The sequence below is a fragment of the Lycorma delicatula genome, chromosome 4 (assembly GCF_047948215.1).
Source record: "Lycorma delicatula isolate Av1 chromosome 4, ASM4794821v1, whole genome shotgun sequence".
NCBI classification, from domain to species: Eukaryota; Metazoa; Arthropoda; class Insecta; order Hemiptera; family Fulgoridae; genus Lycorma; species Lycorma delicatula.
Window position 1 is genome coordinate 10,005,849 of NC_134458.1, and position 22,985 is coordinate 10,028,833.

The 22,985-nt window shown below is 35.4% G+C and overlaps 1 protein-coding gene across 7 annotated transcripts in view; it reads right to left on the reverse strand.

The window, feature by feature from the left end:
• LOC142323095 (uncharacterized) overlaps positions 1 to 22,985 on the reverse strand; it is a 352,611-nt gene that overhangs the window by 28,735 nt on the left and 300,891 nt on the right. For 4 of the 7 annotated variants that reach the window (XM_075362276.1, XM_075362273.1, XM_075362274.1 and 1 more), the window contains 2 exons: positions 18,879 to 19,036; positions 11,048 to 11,288 (listed from right to left, as the gene is read on the reverse strand). In XM_075362276.1, coding sequence (XP_075218391.1) covers positions 11,048 to 11,288; positions 18,879 to 19,036 — 399 coding nt within the window. The remainder of the gene's footprint in view (positions 1 to 11,047; positions 11,289 to 18,878; positions 19,037 to 22,985) is intronic. The other 3 variants (XM_075362275.1, XM_075362278.1, XM_075362280.1) reach the window with 2 other exon arrangements.

Below are 22,985 nucleotides of genomic sequence, written 5' to 3' on the forward strand. Positions count from 1 at the left end.
TTTCCAATTTACTACTACAATTAAAGAAATCTTCTAAAAAGATGCTGACCCGAGTTATATTATTTCAATTAGAAATAAAAAATTTCATAACATAGCAAATGACAGCTATAATCATAAAGAAACTGGGTGTAACTAAAAAAAAAAGAAGCATGCAATTCAAGAGCTAATTCCACTAAATATTGAACTCTCAGTCTATGAGGAGCATGAAGAACATTTTAAATTTGTTATCAAGACAATTATATTTTTAATAAGTAGATTTTTGCTTTTTTGTTTCAAAAAAAAAACTGAGTTACAAAAAATAATGGTATACTGACAGTTGAATAATATATTATTATTAATAATATGGTGATATATTGATAGGTACATAATACGTGTTATAGACTCACTTTAATTACATCAACTATTATTTAAATCTACAAACTTTTAAAGAAACAAACCAAACCAAATTTAATAAAAATAACTTAAAATTTATCATGCAAGATTTGAAAACATGCTGATATGCAGTAGTAGACTCAGTTCAGAAAAGAAGGTAACAGAATATCACTTTAGAATTCACATTTTTTGGTGCAATTGATGTGGGATGGTTGTTATCATTGAAACTGGTTATGCTACGTTCAGAAGTAATTTGTTTTTCAGTCAGGTTACCTTCACTGTTTAGTCATGGCACCTAACATACAGGAATCATCAATATCTCATAGTAAATACGTTTTGCTATTTTTTTATATAGCATTTTTTAGAGATCAGACTTTTTAAATTAAACATGTTACAGATTTTCCATTGAGTTACTAATAATAAATTATTATGAATAGCAGAATTCAAAAGAATTAGTTTTCATATTATAGTTGAAAAGGATTAATGCAAGGAACTACATCGTCCTGATTTTACCTATAGAGACAATTACTTGTATCACCATCACTTTTGTTTCTGTGAAAGATGATAAACTACACTGACCAGAGGCAGTTCCTCTGTGAATTGATCCTTCCTCTTCTCAGCTTCTTTCCTGACCTCTTTTTTCCTGAAAAGATATTTTAAATGTGCAAACTATTGCCCTGGCTTTATCTATGAATCCTTTTTGGCATCTTCTGGTATCTAGTGAGGCAACTACTTCTTTACTGGAGCTCAGTGAGGTAGTGACTATAGTTGTAATACTATGAAGGAATTCAGTTTTCTGTCTACAGGATGTAAAATTAACCAAAGCAATAGGTCTAATATTATTCTTTGGATAAAGCCAGGCATCTTACTTCACACTAAATTTTAAGCCAGAATTCTACATTTTTTGAAATTATTTTTGTTTTGAAGATATTACTGCTTCCTAATGCAACTCATATCATTATTTCAGAACTGTAAGTAATTTAGTTAAAATAACACATGTTATATTTTAATAGCATTTACAGAAACAAAGAGTATATTTGCTCAGTAACATTAAATGTGTTTATTTAATGAGTTGTTTATCCGCTGACTGCTAGTCAAAAAAAGCCATAAGTATGCAGTGTCCAAAGAAATAGAAATGGCACCCAGTTATTTTATTCTACAGGAAAATATTAAACATAGCATCACCCAATGGCATTCATCCATGCTTTACAATCTTTTATTTTCAGTATGAAATGTTTTTAGGCAATCCATCAAATAACCATCAGGTTGTAAGTATAAAGAAAAAATCAAGCACAAAATTTACAATTTCAATTCATTTCATCTTTCCTATGATTTCCATTTATTGTTTTTAATTGGAAAATTTAAATACACAATTATATCATTTGTGTGTGTAAAACTAATGTTTCTACTTCATTTGCGAACTGATCAAAACAACCTTTAACACATATAAGTTGGTGGAACTTTACTGGGAAAAATTAATCAAACTGAATGTCTTGCCTAACATGAAAAACAGTTTTATATACTTTAAGCTGAATGGTGAATTGTTTACAATGAGAGAGAAGTTTATATTTTTAATGTATTAAGGTATTATTACTTTGGAGTAAAATATTAATGTAATTTAGTACAACATAGATTTAATATCATTTAAATTTTTAGCATCCTGTTTGATAATTGAAAAACTAAGTATAAAATACTTGAAGATCAGGCGATAAAAGATTTATGAATAAAATATGATCACCGGGTATACAATTCAAGGTTTAAAAATGATTGTATTTAGGGGGATGTTTTGAATTAAAACTTCATCCAAAATTTTGAAGGTAAGTAATTCCTACGGCCATTTGTGTTTTAATTTAATTTAATGAAAATAAAAATACAATATTTTTGAAGTAAGTAATACTTTTTGACAAAATTAAAAGAGAAATACACGGATAATAATTAAAACTAGAATTTCAGTTTTTGAGTTACTGGTGAAAAGTAAGAAACAGATTTTTCATGTGAAATGAAAAAATTTATTATAATTTTTTTTCTATAATGGGTAGCTTTTTTTCATATAAGGTTATTTATTTTAAATTATTTGTCAGTAGAATTACAATTTTCAAAAGAGAGTTGAGAAACCCCAACATTTTTGAGCTAATGTCCCTGTATGAAAATTATGTACATATGTTCTCTATAAAATGCTGGGAAAAGATAGCTTGGAAAAATGAATAATAATTTGTATAAGATTAAGGCTTAATTGTATTTCTGTGGAAGTTGTCTGAGCAAGTCACCATGAAGAATTTCAAATGGAAATTTTGTCCTTATCAAATTTTCTTTTGGGACACTAAGTCAATGCATGGATTCCTCATGTTATTTGGTGACAGTCCAACAAACTCCTTGGTTAATTGTGCATAATGATTTGTTAAGTTATCCTTGATTTTGTAATTATATGATATCATGTAATAGTTACAGTATTAGAGAATGGTCTGAAAACTATGAAAACAGTAATGCAAACAATTTTGAAGAAAACTGGTACCACAAAATGTACAGCACACAGAATAATAAGTTTAATAGCCTTGCTGCTAAAATATTAGAAGTCCTAAACTGGATATCGTAAGAATAATAGAAGAAAATGTAGGAAAGAAACAATTGGTTTCAGAAGGTAAAGGAATCAGAGATGCCATCAGATTACTAAGGATGGTTGGAAAGATATATTTAGAGAGAGGAAAATGAATGAGCTGGGTTTCACAGATTTAGAGAAGATATTTAATAAAGTCAAATGAGAGAAAACTATGGAGATTCTTAAAGACAAAACAGTATAAAGAAAAGACAGAAGATTAATTAAAGAATTATATGAGAGGCAAACAGCAGAAATAAAAGTAAAGAATATGACTAAGTGGATAGTTGTAGGTCAAGATGGTAGCCAAGGATGCTGTCTCTCACCAATATTCTTCAACATTTGTATTGATTTGATAAGGAATGTATTAGAAGAAAATAAGTACAGGAGGATGAAAAATAACATGCATAAGTTCTGATGATATGTAATTCTAGTTGATGGCATATTCATGCTTCAAAATTGTTAACAGGCCTGGAAAAGAAATGAAAGAATATGAAATGAAAATAAATATAGTAAAAATAAAAGTAATGAAAGTTAGGAATAAAGAGGATTTAGTGGTATGGATACGTAAAGGAAGAATAGAAATGTAAAAAAATTAGAGATATTTAGGGACTATGGTGACAGAGGACTGGAAGAGCACAGTGGAAATAAAAGGTAGGATAATGATGGCAAAGAAAGCCATCAGTAAGAAAAAGAAATTACAACATAACAAAATTCTGAACTTAGAGTTAAAGAAGAGATTATCTAAATGTAATAAATGGATTGTCTTGTATGGAAGTGAAGCACAGAAAATGAGGAAGAAGAAAAGGAATTGGATTGAGGCTTTTGAGATGTTAATAATTTGGTGATAATGAAATGTAGATTGGGGTTTAAAAACCTGAAGAAAAGGTGTCAGATGAATTGGTGGAATTTAGAGAAGCTTGAGGAAGAGGAGGTAAAGAAGATTTTTGAGCAGGACATCGCAAGAGGTCTGAGTAAAAAAGATAAGGTAGAAAATGTAGAAGAAGAATGGGAGAATGTTAAAAAGGAAATTCTTAAATCAGCAGAAGCAAACTTAGGCGGAATAAAGAGAACTGGTAGAAAACCTTGGGTTTCAGACGATATATTGCAGCTGATGGATGAACGTAGAAAATATAAGAATGCTAGTGATGAAGAAAGTAAAAGTAACTATCGGCAATTAAGAAATGCTATAAACAGGAAGTGCAAATTGGCGAAAGAAGAGTGGATTAAAGAAAAGTGTTCAGAAGTGGAAACAGAAATGAACATTGGTAAAATAGAAGGAGCATACAGGAAAGTTAAAGAAAATTTTGGGGTACATAAATTAAAATCTAATAATGTGTTAAACAAAGATGGTACACCAATATATAATACGAAAGGTAAAGTCGATAGATGGGTGGAATATATTGAAGAGTTATACAGAGGAAATTAATTAGAAAATGGTGTTATAGAGGAAGAAGAGGAAGTTGAGGAGGATGAAATGGGAGAAACAATACTGAGATCTGAATTTAAGAGAGCATTAAAAGTTTTAATCGCAGAAAGGCTCCTGGAATGGACGGAATACCTGTAGAATTACTGCGCAGTGCAGGTGAGGAAGCGATTGATAGATTATACAAACTGGTGTGTAATATTTATGAAGAAGGGGAATTTCCGTCATACTTCAAAAAAAAGTGTTATAGTCATGATACCAACGAAAGCAGGGGCAGATAAATGTGAAGAATACAGAACAATTAGTTTAACTAGTCATGCATCAAAAATCTTAACTAGAATTCTATACAGAAGAATTGAGAGGAGAGTGAAAGAAGTGTTAGGAGAAGACCAGTTTGGTTTCAGGAAAAGTATAGGGACAAGGGAAGCAATTTTAGGCCTCAGATTAATAGTAGAAGGAAGATTAAAGAAAAACAAACCAACATACTTGGCGTTTATAGACCTAGAAAAGGCATTCGATAACGTAGACTGGAATAAAATGTTCAGCATTTAAAAAAAAATTAGGGTTCAAATACAGAGATAGAAGAACAATTGCTAACATGTACAGGAACCAAACAGCAACAGTAACAATTGAAGAACATAAGAAAGAATACGTAATAAGAAAGGGAGTCCGACAAGGGTGTTCCCTGTCTCCGTTACTTTTTAATCTTTACATAGAACTAGCAGTTAATGATGTTAAAGAACAATTTAGATTCGGAGTAACAGTACAAGGTGAAAAGATAAAGATGCTACGATTTGCTGATGATATAGTAATTCTAGCCGAGAGTAAAAAGGATTTAGAAGAAACAATGAACGGCATAGATGAAGTCCTACGCAAGAACTATCGCATGAAAATAAACAAGAACAAAACAAAAGTAATGAAATGTAGTACAAATAACAAAGATGGACCACTGAATGTGAAAATAGGAGGAGAAAAGATTATGGAGGTAGAAGAATTTTGTTATTTGGGAAGTAGAATTACTAAAGATGGACGAAGCAGGAGCGATATAAAATGCCGAATAGCACAAGCTAAACGAGCCTTCAGTAAGAAATATAAGTTGTTTACATCAAAAATTAATTTAAATGTCAGGAAAAGATTTTTGAAAGTGTATGTTTGGAGTGTCGCTTTATATGGAAGTGAAACTTGGACAATCGGAGTATCTGAGAAGAAAAGGTTAGAAGCTTTTGAAATGTGGAGAATGTTAAAAATCAGATGGGTGGATAAAGTGACAAATGAAGAGGTATTGCGGCAAATAGATGAAGAAAGATGCATTTGGAAAAATATAGTTAAAAGAAGAGACAGACTTATAGGCCACATACTAAGGCATCCTGGAATAGTCGATTTAACATTGGAAGGACAGGTAGAAGGGAAAAATTGTGTAGGCAGGCCACGTTTGGAATATGTAAAACAAATTGTTAGGGATGTAGGATGTAGAGGGTATACTGAAATTAAACGACTAGCACTAGATAGGGAATCTTGGAGAGCTGCAACAAACCAGTCAAATGACTGAAGACAACAAAAAAAAAAAAATATTTATATATATAGATATATATGCACACACACATATGCCTAATTTAATATGGGCGGGCGACAACTATAGCAGTTCAGATATTACCTGGATCACAGTATAAGTACGCGATGGTACAAGCGCGACTTCCGCTTAGCAGTTGACCGCGCAGTTCTCCCACCATAGCGGCGCTGCGGCCCCACAACTCTCAGACTCTAATGAAAGAGCGTACACGAGAGTGAATTTTTAATTCATCGTCGACCACCATCTGGAGAAGACCAAGAAGAAGATCGAACTAAGACAGAAGAAGTTCCGTGGCCGCCTCAACTTGGAACCTCCCGGTGGATGCCAACATCCCCGCCGGAGCAGCAGGCCTAGCCAGTCCGCCGAGCAAGCCGCTGGATGCGGACGCTACCTTCCCCCTTCAGCTCGCCCGGCTTCAATCGCCCTAGCCGGTCCAGCGTGAGATCGCTCGAAGAGAACCGCCTTGGCCACCCCGGCGAAAGACGACCGATGCCGACCCTGCAGGGCTCTGGGAACCACCACTGTCACGCTCTAGTGGGGATCCAACTGTCGCTGAGGGAAAGCCCGGTCTCATTTCAATGGACGAGCCGCAAAACTTTCCAACTTTGTAGGAAACCAGCTTCCGGACCTAACTGCTCTTCTCAGAGCTAACGCAAAAAACGGCCCTTTTCAGAGCCACCACAAGTTTATAAATTACGAGCCGTTGAAGCCATTCGACGACGACAGCCCTTCTTAGGGCTACTACAAGGTTATTAAGTGCCACATGCCGTCGAAGACATTCGGCGAAATATATATATATATATATAAATATAGGTGAATATAAATTATTCAGGGATTTTTAGGGGTTAATAGAAAGTGAACAAAGTATTGTAGCGCGCGTTGATGTTTTCAAACATTAGTCTAGGTTCTAGGCATGTTGATTTCTTCAGATATTATTCTCGGTTCTAGAGACACATACAAACGGGGTGATCGTCAATTGAGCAGTAGCTACCGTGCAGGAGAAAGCAATGTACGTACCATGTCTTCATGAAAGTGGATCTGTTATCACTCTTTGTAGACATTCTCTTTTATAATATGTCTGTGATTCTCCTAATAAAGAGTGTATGAAACATTGGTATCGGCTGTTTAAAGATACAGGAAGTGTAGTACACAAAAACAAGTGCGTAAGACCTCGCGTCCCCGAGGACATTGTGAATTGAGTAAACTTTTCAGGAAAGTCCGGGTAAATCGTGTGTATTCGTGTGTAAATCCGTGTATGTCGTGTGAGTTTAGAACAGGGAATACCGCAATTGACATCCCAACTCCGTAGGGGGAAACACACATCTTGTGACGTTACCGGTCGCCACAACACCCCATCCGTTCCGAGCCCTGAGGAGCTTTACCGGAGGTCGTCTTTAGACCCTCTAACTGATTATATCTCACAGTCAACAGCCAGGCCTCGGTCGGGATGCCACCGATGTAAATGCCTCGGCAGACATTTGCATCAGTAAAATACAAATCAAATTTTGCCTTCACGTAGGTCTCAGACGGACATCTTCACATCCAAACTAACATTATTACTTCAAAATAACTAACCGAAACCACGGAAGCGCGGACCCCGCGCCTAGTCAAAATTTAACAGCACCATTCGTGACTGTGAATGCTTCAAAAAATGAACGAGTTGAAAGTTAAATCAGCGCCACACTCATCCTAGTCAAAATTATGTTTTACGCAACATAGAAATTCAGAACTACACGAAAATAAGTCGACCAAATTAAGTTACCTAACAAGGGGAACGTAACCTCATTCCAGTCCGCGCAGGAGCCAGGACAAATCCCGCAACCCCCCCCCCCCCCCCCCCCCTGGATCTTATCATAGAGTCTCGCGCAGCATTACCAAGTCACAATCAAGACCACCACCGGAGGAACGAAGCCACGCCCCTGGTCGCACGGGCTACCATACCCCGGCAACGCGGCTACTCTTGCCAGCGGGAGCCCCAAATCGAATTATAAACAATATCAATATAACCGTGGCACGATGCCAATGCGCCTACCTCCAACCAATCCAATGCCTAGGCCGGAACCCTAGCCACTCGGGATCCTGCCACGATCAAATACCTCGACTAAACTCCCTCTGCAGACCTAGACACCGCAAGGGCGCGAAGAAAACCAGCCACTACTTCTCGCGGATCATCCAGTTAATACGGAGATCCAGAAAGGAATGTATTCTCTGAAGTTCCCTAACAGCTCGTGAACGTACGATCTCATATCGGGGACAGACATAGAGGACGTATATCTCATATCGGGGGAGTTTATAGAGGACTGTATCATCAGTCCCACAATTCGGGCATTGACTCGAATCCACAAAACGAAACCTAGCCAAACTCGCCCGAAAGGCACGATGCCCGGAGACAACTGTGTGATATATCGATTGCGGGAACCGATCTAATCGCACCTACATCAGACACTATAGGAAATATGCCATGTGTGTAGAGACCCGGTCTTCAATTTCCTGCTTTCATTCTGACGTCAATAGGTTATTTAGCTTGGAAATGTAGCGTTCCTTACGCTCATTAGCCAAGATATCTATTGGTTTGACTCCAGCTATAACAGACTGCCTCCCGCGAGACTGTTCTATAACAGCCATCAAGAGGAGTCGCTGGGCCCGCAGCAAAATGTCCGCGTAAAACCTAAAAGCCAAGCGGTGAGCCCAGACAGGTGCAGCATATAGTATAAAGCCTCACTGACACCTTTGTAAAGGATATGCATGGTACGGTAATTCAACCCCCAATCGGGATGAATGACTCTACGGATTCCATAAAAAGCATCAGCGGCCTTTTTTGCTACATACAAATGTTCCTTGAAACGAAAATTCTCATCAAGGATAACAACCAGGTACTTTTGAGCCGAAACGTACCGAATGGGAAGACCAGCCATCCGAACCCGGATTCGCCGGGAAGCAGCCAATCGATCCTTAAGCAATATCATTGTGGTTTTCTCTGGGCAGAAAATCATCTTATGTTGGAGACTTCACAGACGGAGTGTCACACAAGCATCAGAAGCTCGGAACTCTACTTCGTTATACGAATCCCATTTAATTACTACCAGCGCGTCGTCAGCATAAGCGACGATACGACAACCACATGGCAACCTCAATCACAACATTGAATCGAATTCTATAATCCACAGAAAGGGACTCAGAACTCTGCCCTGAGAGCATCCTTTAGTTAAGATCTTACGAACCTCCGAGCCGGCATCACGCAGGAAAACGGTCCGATGGCTGAAATAACTTGAGAGCACTTCTAGTTCATTTCGTGTACACTTACGCTTCTGCACCTGAAACAGGGCAGAGAGCCACCATAAGTTATTAAATGCCCCGGATATGTCCAGAAAAATCCCTAATACATTTTTGCATGAACTAGAAGAAGCTATATCCATCACCTTTAGTATGGCATCCTCAGTGCTCTTTCCCGGTCTGAACCATACTGGTTGTCCATTAGTAAATGATCAGTGACCAATCTAACATTAATGCGCAAATATAGGACCTCAAAAACATTGCCAATTGAAGGCAAGATCGTTATTGGACGGTATGAAGAACTAACAGTAGGATCTTTTTCGCCACCTTTGAACAACAATACCACGTCTCCACGCTTCCAAAACGCCGGAAAGTGGCCGGCGGAGAGGAACCTATTATATATTCTAGTTAGAGGACCAAGAACTACTGGATCCACTCGGACAAAGAGCTGCACTGTGACACAATCATATCCAGTGCCGTGTCATACTCCAGTTCACCTGACGCCCCTCCGCCTCAGTGATCTCAGAAGATTGTAAGTCGGTCTCGAAAATCGCGACTTCCCGCCTGACACGCCGGTGGTATGAAACCTCACCCACCATAGTGTCATCCGGGAGAAAATCATTCAGCAAAATATTAAAGACGCAGTCCATATCAATTACCACACCCTCGCGGGTCGACAAAGCTGACAAGAGGTCATCTTTCCCTACGTTTACTCCCAACAAGATGGCGCACACCACACTGGGGTTTACATGTTAGAGACTATCTACATGAACAATTTTCTCAACATTGGATCGGCCGTGATGGACCAATTCCATGGCCACCTCAATTCCCTGATGTTATGACACTGATTTCTTTCTTTAGGAATTCATCAAAAACAAGGTAAATGCAACGAAGTTTGTCAGCATAAAAAATAAGAATAGAATGTGTAATCATTGGAATAACTCCAGATATTCTTCATAATGTGTGGCGTGAAACTGGATTCGTTTAGATATTTTACATACCACAAAAGATGCTCATATGGAACTTTGTCAAGTTGTTAAGAGTTGTAAACTAAACCGTTTGAAATGCCCTATTCAACAATAAATCATGCATTAAGTACATTGCTTTGTTATTTTTTTATTAACACCTAAAATGATTTGAATAATTTATGATTACATATATCATTAATTATTTTTTTTTGTATTAACTTGCTTTATATCTAAAGATTCATTTTTCTGCTATTTTGTTTGTAGTTAGTTTTCTTCTCTGAGTAATAAAAGTTTTACAATTATTCTTTTGGTTCTTCTCTTTTTTGAAGAATGTTGGGTCCCTCGTTGTTATTTCTATTTGCTAATTGCCATACTAAAAAAAAATTGTGTTCTAATATGCCTTCTACAAATTTTCAGAAAAATATGTAAATGTTTTCTGTAATTCTCCTATAGCATTGATGTTTTGTAGGGTGATCTGGATAATAATAACCTATCTGGCTGTTTACCCTTAAAATAAAAAATTAAATATTGAGTCTTTGTTTTCATTTCTTTTCCTTTAATTTTAGCGTGAACTCTTCATTTTGTAAGAACCACAATTAAGGTTTTACTCAATAATGAATTCATCATAATATTTTTTAAAATGTAGCACATTAAATATTTAAATTAACTTTTTGAGTATAACAAATTATCCAAGAAGAGCACTGCATTTAATATAAAATTAATACTTAATCTCTTTCGAAAAGAAAAAAATTAGATGAGAAAAGATTAGGATTTGGATATAGGTAGATTTAATTCTATATCATTTGGTCTACTTATGAAGAATAAAATAGATAGTTTAAATTTACCTCCTCCAAGCTTCCAGTGTCATTGTATCGAACTTTGCTTAATTTATCTGAGTCGTCGGGGAGAGGAAGAGGTCTGGAGTGTTCTTGCTGCCAAAAGTCCAGACTGGATTCAAGTCGCGTCCAGTCCGTACTAGAAGCTCGCCAAGGCACTCTGCCCCTCCCTCTCCCCCTCCCCCAACTACCCTCACCGTCACCATTAACTCCTTCACCGTCGTCCTCTGAACCACCCCAACTTCTGCATCTGTAACAAGAGACAGATCGATATAATGTATAACATAAAACTCGCATTCTATCAACCGATTTGACGTCATAATAAAAAATGTTAAATTAATTTTAAAGATAATTAATAGGTAAAAATATTATCCAATGAATCAAGTTGAAAACGGCTCCCCTTTTAAACAATAAATGGAATAATATGATTACTGCAAATTTGGTTTTAACACTGCAGACGTGTGTAAAGATTGAAATTGCTTATAAGAAAAGTTAATACTTGTAAAGAAAACAGAACGTCTGTTGTCATGTGAATTTCAATTAGAGAAAATTTTTTACTAGAAAACGGCGATCAACACAAAGTGCTACAAAAATGTATTCGAAAATAATAGATTATTCAATATTCATACGAAATCTGCAATTTATTATATTATAAATATTAATTTCTCATTTACACACGAATTAAGTTTCTCCTTAAAGTGTTTTTTTCATATTGAAGACGGTTTCAAAGTAAAAATTCACCTTTACATTTCCATTCCGATATCATTTTTAAATTATTTAAGTCTTTACTCTTTTTTATGGTTGTTAAAAAAACAATAAATTATCAATTTATATGAAGTTAATCTCTAATAATTGGATTCTATGATAACATTTATTAAATCCTTAACTTTGATATAATTGCATAACATAACATAACCTAACCAAGGTTAAGTTATAAAACCTATAACCTGTAAATATATGTAATACACATAAAACTGCCCTCTTTCGACCCCACATAACGGTTTTTGTAAATAAAATGGATAGAAATTTTATTTTGAACAGTACATAGCTGTAAATCTTATATCAGGAATTGCTAAATTGTATTATTACAATCTAAAAAGAGTAACCTCTCAAAACGAATAAACACAAAATAATTAGTAATAAATAAAAGTTTTTTTAAAAATTAAAAATTAATTTTTTTTTTTAATTTTATATAAACTAATCAAATTTTGTTTACAAGTAAAGTTTAATTATATTTACTTATGGAGATATTCGAATTTTTAACTTCTAGTAAACTTGTTCAAATAAAATGGAATACTTTAAAATATTATAATGGTATTATAAATAATTAAATAATATTATAATGATATTATAAATAGTATAATTTTTACAAAAATACACAAAGATAATGTAATCGTATTTAAGAAAATACACTTCTTTATACAGTTCGTAAGTTATGAATCATGTACAAGATGAAAATAATTGGAGTCGATTGAAAGTATTTTTAAATAATTCTTTACATCAACTGTATAGCATTATCGGATTGATTTCGACATATATATTTTATTCCTACATCTTTATGCTGAATGAAAAAAAAAATTGATCGGTTTGAATCATAATTTATAACTGAATTTGTAATGTATAGCTATAATTATAACTTCCAGATGTTTCAGCTACTTGTATTATGAAATGGCTTTGAATATGATTAACGGATAAAAAAAAGTTTTTGATTCATCCCGGTGAAAGAATATTTTGACTTTCTTAAAATGTTCAACAGAGAGAGTTCTATTCTTTTAAATGAATATTCAAATTGTTAGTTTTTATGCTTTTAAATTTTAAAGTGCAGTGGAAAATTGTTTTCTACTACTCCTTCGCTGCATTAATATAGAATTATATAAATGAAAAAAACTATTAATTAAAAATTCCGGCTGTCTTGTCTCAATAAGCATAATATTGCTTAAATAACTAAATTAATCAATCGATTTGTATTTTTATTAGTTATCGGAATGTATTAAATTGAATTCGTTGTTAATTATAACTTTCTAACAAAGTTTTCAATTACGTTTTAATAAAATCTGCCGTTTCTTAACTACTGTGAGCGTAACTATATTAGTTAGATACTTGACAAAAGTGCACTCGTCGATTTAATAGCAACTTTTGGAAAAGTTCAAATACCATTTTATTGAGTTATGTCGTCTTCACTATCAGTTCTTAACTTTCAAAGCGGTTACCCTATCGGTACTAAAATTTCAGTATATTATTTTATGATGCTCCTGATTTTGAGTACTTGTTTTGTGTGTTTTTTAAAATAGTATTTCTTTCATAGCTCAGCATGAACTAAAAGATGTTTACACTTTTATGAAATAACAATAATCATGGTCCGCTTTCTAATTCCAGAAGCTATTTTCTAGGCTATGATCCATTTCTTTTTCGATGTTATTAGAGATCTGTTTTTACTAGAGCATTAAGAAATGTGCTGGTATGGAAAATTATTTTACTGACCTATATTTTGATCAGGTACAAAAATACGACACGATCATGAATTTTTTGTTCGTTTGATTTGTTATTTTCCATATTTAGAGAATTTACTGATTTTTTATCGTTCAAGTTCGTTTCTTTTATGTGCTTTATACAATTTACATATTGTAACATATTTTATACCGATGCATTAAAGCTGGCCGCTAGTTTTTTTTCTTTAAATTATATATTATCTGATCGCTTCCGTAAGTTATATGTGTAACTAGTATGCTTTCTGTCATTTACTTAAGTTTTGTGAATCAACGATGGGAGTAGTCTTTAACAGTATAAGATGATTTGGAAGGAACATCCTTGTCGTTCTGGCACCGATGAATATCCGCTAAATACGAATCAAAAACGGTGCTACCGCATATGTCGGCCTATTTTCCGCTCCATTTTTCACTTCACTATAACATTATGATTTTTACGTATACCACATTTATTTTGGTTCACATAATATTTGTATCAATATGTTCGCCACGTATCGAAATAAATAAAAACCCTATCCTTAATTTTGAGTTTTATGGTGGCATCCGTTATTATTTTAAAAGGATTTACGCGAAATAATTTTGTGGATGAACTGTTTTCGTTATTTGCAAATTCCACTGAACATTGTTGTGTGTTGTGGAAGAACACGTCCGTCTTTATTTTTTCACTTCGTATGTTATTGTTTTCTTCGACTATGAAACTATCACCACCAATTTTTTTTTAAATGACGTTACTGTAACGCTGGTAATGCATTAATAAAAAATAAATAAAATAGAATTCACCGCATTAAATAAGAGAGACGTGCAGTTTCTCTTACCCAGTTCTTTTATTCACCCACCAGGTTGGTCTAGTGGTGAATGCGTCTTCCCAAATCAGCTGATTTGGAAGTCGAGAGTTCCAGCGTTCAAGTCCTAGTAAAGTCAGTTATTTTTACACGAATTTGAATACTAGATCGTGGATACCGGTGTTCTTTGGTGGTTGGGTTTCAATTAACCACACATCTCAGGAGTGGTCAACCTGAGACTATACAAGACTACACTTCATTTACACTCGTGCATGTCATCCTCATTCACCCTCTGAAGTATTATCTGAAAAGTAATTACCAGAGGCTAAATATGAAAAAGAAAAACGTTTTTTTTTCACAACGGTAAGCACGATCACATCGCCAGCAGTCGTTCGAACTATTTGTCATCTCTTTTTTTACAATATTGTACAGTCTTCACTCGGTCGTTGTAGTATTCGGATGTGAATGTAAAAATTGTGAGTTCAAAACCTGAAAGCGCCAGGTAAAATATTATAATAAAACCAAGTGCTTCCTTGTGAATGCATAAGTACTATATATTTTCAAGGATTTCTTGTTTTATGAGATTATTTTCAAAGGTGAATCTCCTTAGAAATTATCTTTGTACAACATCTTGTGTGTAGCGTTTGTAAGTTTTTCCCGGTTTGTCAGTTATATTTATTGCAGTCACGGCAGTTTAATTTGTATACTTTTGGATTTCAGTATTATTAATGTATCTTATGATGTATTCTGTTTTGAAAACAATACTATCACTTTTTTTCTAAAAATGTAATCAATTTTTATCAGTGCAGATGCATAAACATTATAAACAAAGCGTAAAAAGTATAAAATATAAACATGTAGACGATATAAAATCCCAAAAAAGTTTATATAATTGCAATTTTTCTTCGAAAAAATAAAAAAATACACCTAGTAATAGGAAATTACATAATGCGATAACGTAAACCAACAAATATTCATACAAACTTTCCAAAATTTCCAACAAAAAAGAAGACTGTTTTGATATTTTGGTAGTATTATATTTTTTCAAAACCAAAAGCATAACACACAAGACTATATTAACAACGTTTACTCTAATAACACTGAATTCTAGGATACATAAATTAAGGAGCAGTAACTGCACGAAATACTATATCGGAAAAACCTGACGCGCTTAGTAACAAAAAAAAAAAAAATACGGTACACAGTATCACAATATATTTACAAATCACCTTGTAGAAACAGGATACAAATACAAGCATATTTATAAAACAAGAAAATCTTTTATGTAATACACGTAAAATTCTAGTGAATTCAACAAACGAAAACAATAAGAAATTAAAAGCGCAGTTTATACAACAAAAACAGCACAATAAACGGATTAATTCAACAGAACTCAAACTAATCATTTGGATTACCTATTAAACGGGTTTCCTGTTTTCTTTTATGTAAGTACCATTAACTCCAACCTACAATACCACTGAGAAAGAGATTGGACCGTAGTCTTGAAAAGATCTTCTGGAACCGGTTTTCCAGTTATTTAAAAAGTGAATTATGATTTTTAATATTTTATGAAAATAATTTTTTAATTTTTAGTTTATCGTTCATATGTCTCTAAGTTCTTTAGTATGTTACTAGTAGAATATTTACATTTAGGAGGTATGTTACTTGTCCTCGTTTGAAGTTCGGCAATGCTATTAGCTAAAAGAAGATCCTAGATTCTAAGGTTTAAACTAAGTGCAGTCATGCATCATTTATCCGTGTACAGTAGAATAAGACTATAATAACTTAAGTGAAATAAAACAATAAATTAAATAGTTAATGATATCGCTTCATTAAACTGTATTTATTCTTAAAATTTCATAAAAATGTTATTTTTTATTTAATGATACATTAGGGCGAATAAATGAAGCAGTAATATTTATAAGATAAGTGAATAAACTATATAGTGTGCCGTGCCAATATAATGTAAAATAATGTGAATGCCTTTAGTTGACCCGTAGTTTGCGAGACCCACAGTCGTCTTCTTCGTCCTAGTTTACAAGTTTAAAATGTAACAACTCATAAATAGGACGACCTCATTTTAATACTCATTGATTATAATATGTTTCATTGGAAATAAATACATCTGAAAAAGTATCGAAGTCTTCACCGATTAGTTACAATGACAAGGAATTGTTGTCTACCGATTTATTTTAAGAAGCTTACCAATATATTTTTTATGACAACGATCACATGTGAAATATAACCTATATTTTATACAATTTTTAATCTTAAAAAATAACGCAGTCATATTAAAAAAAAGTAATAACAATTTATTACTAAGACAGCCTCAAGAAGAAAATAATATAAGGTGGCTTAATGAAGTTTTAATCGAAGAAAAGGTTATATAAAGCAACCGTACAATAAAAAGAGTAAAAATCATAAAAATGTAATCTAGAACTAGGTAAGATGTTAAATGTTTTAATTAATAAGAGTTTGAAGCGAAAGGCAAAAAGACTGCGCGTCAGTTAAAAGTGAGATATCTGTTAAGTAATTAATTGTGCCTGCTGTATATGCGCGTTTGTTGCATTTGGCAGCGGTACTGGATATCGTCTTATTTTCATAAAAATAACTTTTAATGTAGTATATGAATTTAACGAACATATTATTTTGATGTTGCAAAATTTTTATATTAATTTGATGTTGCAATTTGTCGGGCAAAGGTTTACGGCTGTATATTTTTGTGAACGTATGCTTGTTTTAGATACAGCTTATAAAAAATAATCTATACTTTTAAAATTAGAATAATTTAAAACAAATGATTAATTAAAAAAAATAACAAATAAATAACCTGTTGTTAATAATAACAACAAATTTAGGAAAAGTTATCTGATAAAATTAAACAGCAAACATGACAGTAAGAAATAAAGTTTTAAAGTATTTATCATTAAATCAAGAGATCAGTAAATGATTTTAACCGCGATAATTCAAACACAGTATATAAATTTTAACGTATCTATTTACATAAAGACGTGATAATCACATTATATTTATGCCGATGAGCAAGAAGCTTAATAACTTGCTTCATAACATTAAAAAATCGATAGCAGATTTATTTTATTTCCAAATCAACTCTCTGTTAATGTACGTAATTTCTTTTCGGTAGTGAGATTTATCTTCAAAAGTTAAAGAAAAGCTAAAGTAGAATATCTTTTAACCGCTTCTTATTTTTACGGGATTACGTGAAAAACACTCATAAGAAAGAAGATTTTATTTACTCTTACATACTTTATAAATCACTGGATAACTAAACTTTCCTCATTTTGCTCCCTCAACGGGCGATTTAAAGGGAAAGGTTTTTAGTTATCGAAAATCGTATAACAGTCATTTCGATCAGGAATTATAATTTTTTAAAATGGAAAAAAACTCGTACGATATGATAAGCTTTATGAGAAATGATATAACATTGATAATTACAACCGTTACTGCGTCATGAATCTTGCTCGATTCATGCAGAATCAGACGAGAATAAACAAGTGAATGATCAATCTTTGAACACCGATCAGTGATTTAGACCGTATATGTATCCTTGGAAAATATTTTAGCACTTTTTTCTTTTCGCAGTAGTTAATGTAAGAGTTATTTTAGGCGATTTTTGTTTTCAAGTACCTCTTTATCTGAATGTTAAAAACGGTTACTCTTAATTACTTAACCCAGTTTAATTTTTAAAAATAACCATTTCCGACGAAACAACCAATACATAGAAAGTGGACGATAACTGGAAAACCGTTTGTCAAAAAACGCTAGAATTCGGTGAATACAGTGACAAAATTTTAGTTATTAGTGCATATTTTTAAACGTTTTTCCGCATTTAATATTGGCATACATTCGTATTAGATTAAAAGGTAGTCGAAAATAGGGCCCTTTTCGTTAATTTCCTTCATTTTCATTCAAAAATGAATAAATAAAAATACATATTCTAAAGTAAAAAAAAAAAAAAACAATTTAGGACAAAATTGACCCCCTTGATGTTTTATCGTTATTATTAAGTGAGTTATTAGGTTTCAGTCTCATCGGCAAAGATACAACAGAACTAGTTGCATAGTTTCCAGATAATATATATATGATTGTTACTAACTTCGCTGAATTTAATAAAAAAAATTAAATTAATATACAATATTAAAAAAATAAACGTGTGTGTCTGAAAGATGTAAAAAACATTGTAGAAATCAAACAACACAAAATGTGCGTCTGAATATTATAGAATAAAACAAAATATTTTTCAAAATTATGATTCATCAAAGTGTTAGGTTTTAATTCCAAAAAATATCAAAAAAAAAATTTTAATACTATATCGATGTCATTACAGTTTTTTATATTTTCAGTAGTTTCCTAAAATGAAAGACAGTTTTCATAAATATTCTTAGAACATATTAATTATTTTTTATTTCTTACTTCGGTACTTACTGTCATAATGCGGACCGGTTTATCCAACACACGTAACAATAATTAAAAACTAAAACAGTACAGAAAAATTAAAAAAAAGAGTAAATTCATAACTTTACTCTTTTTTGCGTGTCAATGAAAGCTTACTCTTTAGATTGCTGATGTCTAGTGCTCAGATGTGTATGAAGGGGAGGTGTTAGGCTGGAGTGACCCCCGGAGACACCGGAACTGGTGGGACCACCGGTGCCCCCCGACCCCCCATGCCCTGAGTGAACTTCCACAGCTACTTCGCATTCCACTGTCTGCTGTAATCATTTAGTAAAATAATGTATATAATAAAAAAAAGAAGTAAATAATAGTAACACTAATAAATTATTCATAAATTAAATTAGCACTTGGCAGGTTTATCTTAATAATAATAATAATAACAATAATAACAATAATAATAATAATAATAACAATAATAATAATAATAATAATAATAATAATAATAATAATAATAATGTGGCTTCTGTTGTGGCTGAAGTTCAGTCACCCAGTGCTGTAGAACCCCGGGGTAGGAAGCGGTTTAAATGGACAGATGAACATAATGCCTTCCTTTACCGTACCTACCTAACTATAACAAAAACGGAATCGGACATGAAACCGTGTAGTGTTCTGCTGCACCAAGCGATGGTTGAGAAGTTCCCTCAGCTACGATGTAAGTCTGTCCAAAACATCCTGGATCAGCGCAGATCCCTTTTTAAGTCTAATAGGGTTCCTGCGGATGTGGTGGCGTTAATCCGAGCTGATGTTTCTAGGGAGTTAGGGTTGTTGTCTAGCCCATCTTCAGATGAAAGTACTGTAGAAGAAACGATAAGAGCCGACAATCCCTTCTCCGATCAATTTGCTGAGAACGAGATGCTGTATGGTGGTATGGATCCGTCGGCCAGACAGCGTATACCGAGGCTGAGGGTTAATGGCGGAACGGGGAACATAGTGAGCCTTATTAATGAGATTCTTGAAGAAAAAGTAAGATTGGTACCCTCCATAACTGAGCTCCATGAGTTAGTGTACATCGGTGCGATTACGGCAGTCAAAGCGAATGGCCAGCGAATCGTCGCTTCTGCAATCCGTAAGAGTCCCCAGCGTCCACCTTGGGAGGAGAGACTGTGTAGGAAGGTCGATAAGCTGAGAAAAGAGATTGGTCGTTTGCCCAGTTTCTTAACATCTGCTAACCCCAGTGGAAGGATCCGATCGGCGGCGGAGTCGATAATCCGAACATATGAGAATCCGGAAAACACCACCGGCCATGAAGTCCTGGATTTGTTAAAGCAACGATTGATGGTACTGTCATGTCGGCTGTGGCGGTATCGGCAGAGTAACATGCGCCGGGAACAAGCTCACTTGTTCCGTACCAATCAAAAGGAGCTGTATAAGCGGTTGCAGGTTTCACCTCAGAAACAACCTCAGGCGAACGCGTCCCCTACTATTGAGGAGGTCTTGGGTTATTGGGGCCCGCTTTGGTCGTGTTCCTCACAGCATAACAGTGGGGAAAGGTGGATTCGTGAGGAGCGAAAACGAGTTGATATAGTCCAGACAATGGTAGATAATTTAATCACTATAGAAGATGTACAGGAGGCGATTAGGAAAACCCATAATTGGAGGGCGCCTAGGATTGATGGAGTGCATAACTTTTGGTACAAGCGCTTTTCTTCTGTTCACAGGCGTCTTGCAGAATTTTACTCTGCCATCTTGCGAGATGCAAGTCTAATGCCGACCTTTTTCACCCAGGGGATGACCTATCTGATCCCGAAATCTTCTACTGCGAAGGCAGATCCGTCCAAGTACAGACCTATTACCTGTCTCCCCACAAAATATAAGCTTTTTACTTCTGTTCTCACTGCCAAAATCAATAAGCATCTTGAGAGGCATCAGATCTTAGCTGAGGAGCAAAAAGGGTGTCGTCAGGGTAGTAGGGGCTGCAAAGAGCAGCTAGTGATTGATAGCGTTATCTCTGTAACGGCAAAGAAGAGTCGGGGCAGTCTATGTACTGGTTATATAGACTACAGAAAGGCCTTTGACTCGGTTCCGCACTCCTGGTTGATAGAGGTCTTAAGTCTCTACAAAGTCGATCCCGTTGTCGTTGAGTGCCTAAGTGTCGTTATGGGTAAGTGGTGCACAAATCTTTTGTTGACTATTCCAGATAAGAACCCCGTTAAGGTCGGAGTAACACAGATCAACCGAGGCATTTTTCAGGGCGATTCCTTGAGCGCTCTATGGTTTTGCTTAGCGTTGAACCCTCTGTCTGCCATCTTACAGAAGTCCAAGAAGGGTTTTGCTCTTGGGCAGTACAGTTTTAGCCACCTCATGTATATGGATGATATTAAGCTTATTTCTGACACTGAAAAAGGGATCCGGCAACTTGTCAAATTAGTCGAGAGGTTCAGTGTCGACATATGCATGAGTTTTGGTCTTGACAAGTGTAGGGTCAATGCTATGAAGAGAGGAAAATGGTCGCAGATTGAGGCGTGTGAAGTGCCGCAGATGGATGCTCCTGCACTCATGAATGCAATGCAGCGTGGTGAGACATATAAGTACCTTGGTTTCCTGCAGGATATTGGAATTAGCCATAGTCGAGCGAAAGAGGACCTTGCATCTGGCTTCAGGAGTAGAGTAAGAGCCGTCATGAGTTCCCAGTTGAGTGGTTCTAATAAGGTAAAGGCCATTAACATGTTTGCCGTTCCGTTGATTTCCTATAGCTTTGGCGTGATAAATTGGACGCGGACAGACCTTGAAGGGCTTAATAGAATGATTCGTGTATCGTTCACGCGACACCGCTCCCATCACCCGCTCAGCTCCGTCGAGCGGTTTCACCTGCCCAGGAATAGAGGAGGAAGAGGCGTTGTGGATTTGCGGGAGGTTCATGCAAAACAACTGCTGAATCTCCGAAAATACTTCCTAGAGAAGAGTCAATCCAGCTTGCTCCACGGGGTTATAGTAAAAAGTGACAGTAATCTAACCCCACTGCGCCTCGGTGATGAGAAATTTCAGCCCCTTGAGGATACCTTCTCCGAGATCAGTGTGATGGATAGGTGGCGTTTGAGGGAGTTGCATGGGAGGTACTATGCGGCGCTTATGGATGAAGCGGTTGATCGAGATGCGTCTGTGGCCTGGCTGAAGTATGCTGAGTAGTTTGCTGAGACGGAGGGCCTTGTATTTGCTATACAGGACAGGGTCATCAGCACACTCAGCTACAGAAAGCATGTTGTCAAGGATCCTGCTGTAACCATTGACCTGTGCCGTCTTTGTGGATCGACCAACGAGTCCATCGAACATGTCGTTAGCGGGTGTCAGTTTTTAGCTCCAAGGGAATATACAGTCCGACATAACAACGTGGCGAAGATACTTCATCAGAGACTCGCTTTGGACCTGGGTCTCCTCTCCGTTTCAGTCCCGTATTTTAAGTGTGCTCCTCAGTCTGTATTAGAGGACGATCAGTATAAACTGTACTACGATCGTACTGTTCTGACGGACAGGACAGTGGAGCATAATAGGCCAGACATCGTTCTGACCAAGAAGCAGGAAAAATCACCTTCCTGATTGATGTCACAATCCCATTGTCCACCAACATAGTGAAGAAGTACACGGAAAAACTAGTGAAGTATAGGGATCTTGCAGAACAAGTCAGGGAGATTTGGGACCAGGAGAGCGTAACAGTGGTCCCGGTGGTTTTGGGCGCGATGGGAGAGATTCCACGTTCTCTGCATGGTTCATTAAGATCCGTTGGAGCACCAGCAAATCTGTTCCGACCAATGCAGAAGGCTGTGTTGCTGGATACATGCCGCTTGGTCCGTCGGTACATCACAAGCTCGAGCGACAAGATAACGCCTGTTCTTGAGGGGCCACCTGATCGTCATCAGATGGAGCTGCAGACGGGGGACAATGGCCGTTAACATCTGGCAGTTCATAAATTGTTATGTCTGGTATTTTATCTTTCATTCTTACATTTTACCCATAGTTTTCAATAGTTCATGCTACCATATACAATGCACGTCAGAACAATAGTTATAGCTCCTGCGCCTTGCCTATGGGCCGGCCAGGATGCATTTTACTGGGCTTGCCCAAGAGAATAATAATAATAATAATTATTAGATCTTGCACTTATAAGCGGATCGATAGCACCGAGGTACAGCTTCCATGTCTTAGACGATTTGCACGGAAGCGATCATTTCCCGGTGCAAATTGTAACTGATGTTACAAGAAAAACATATC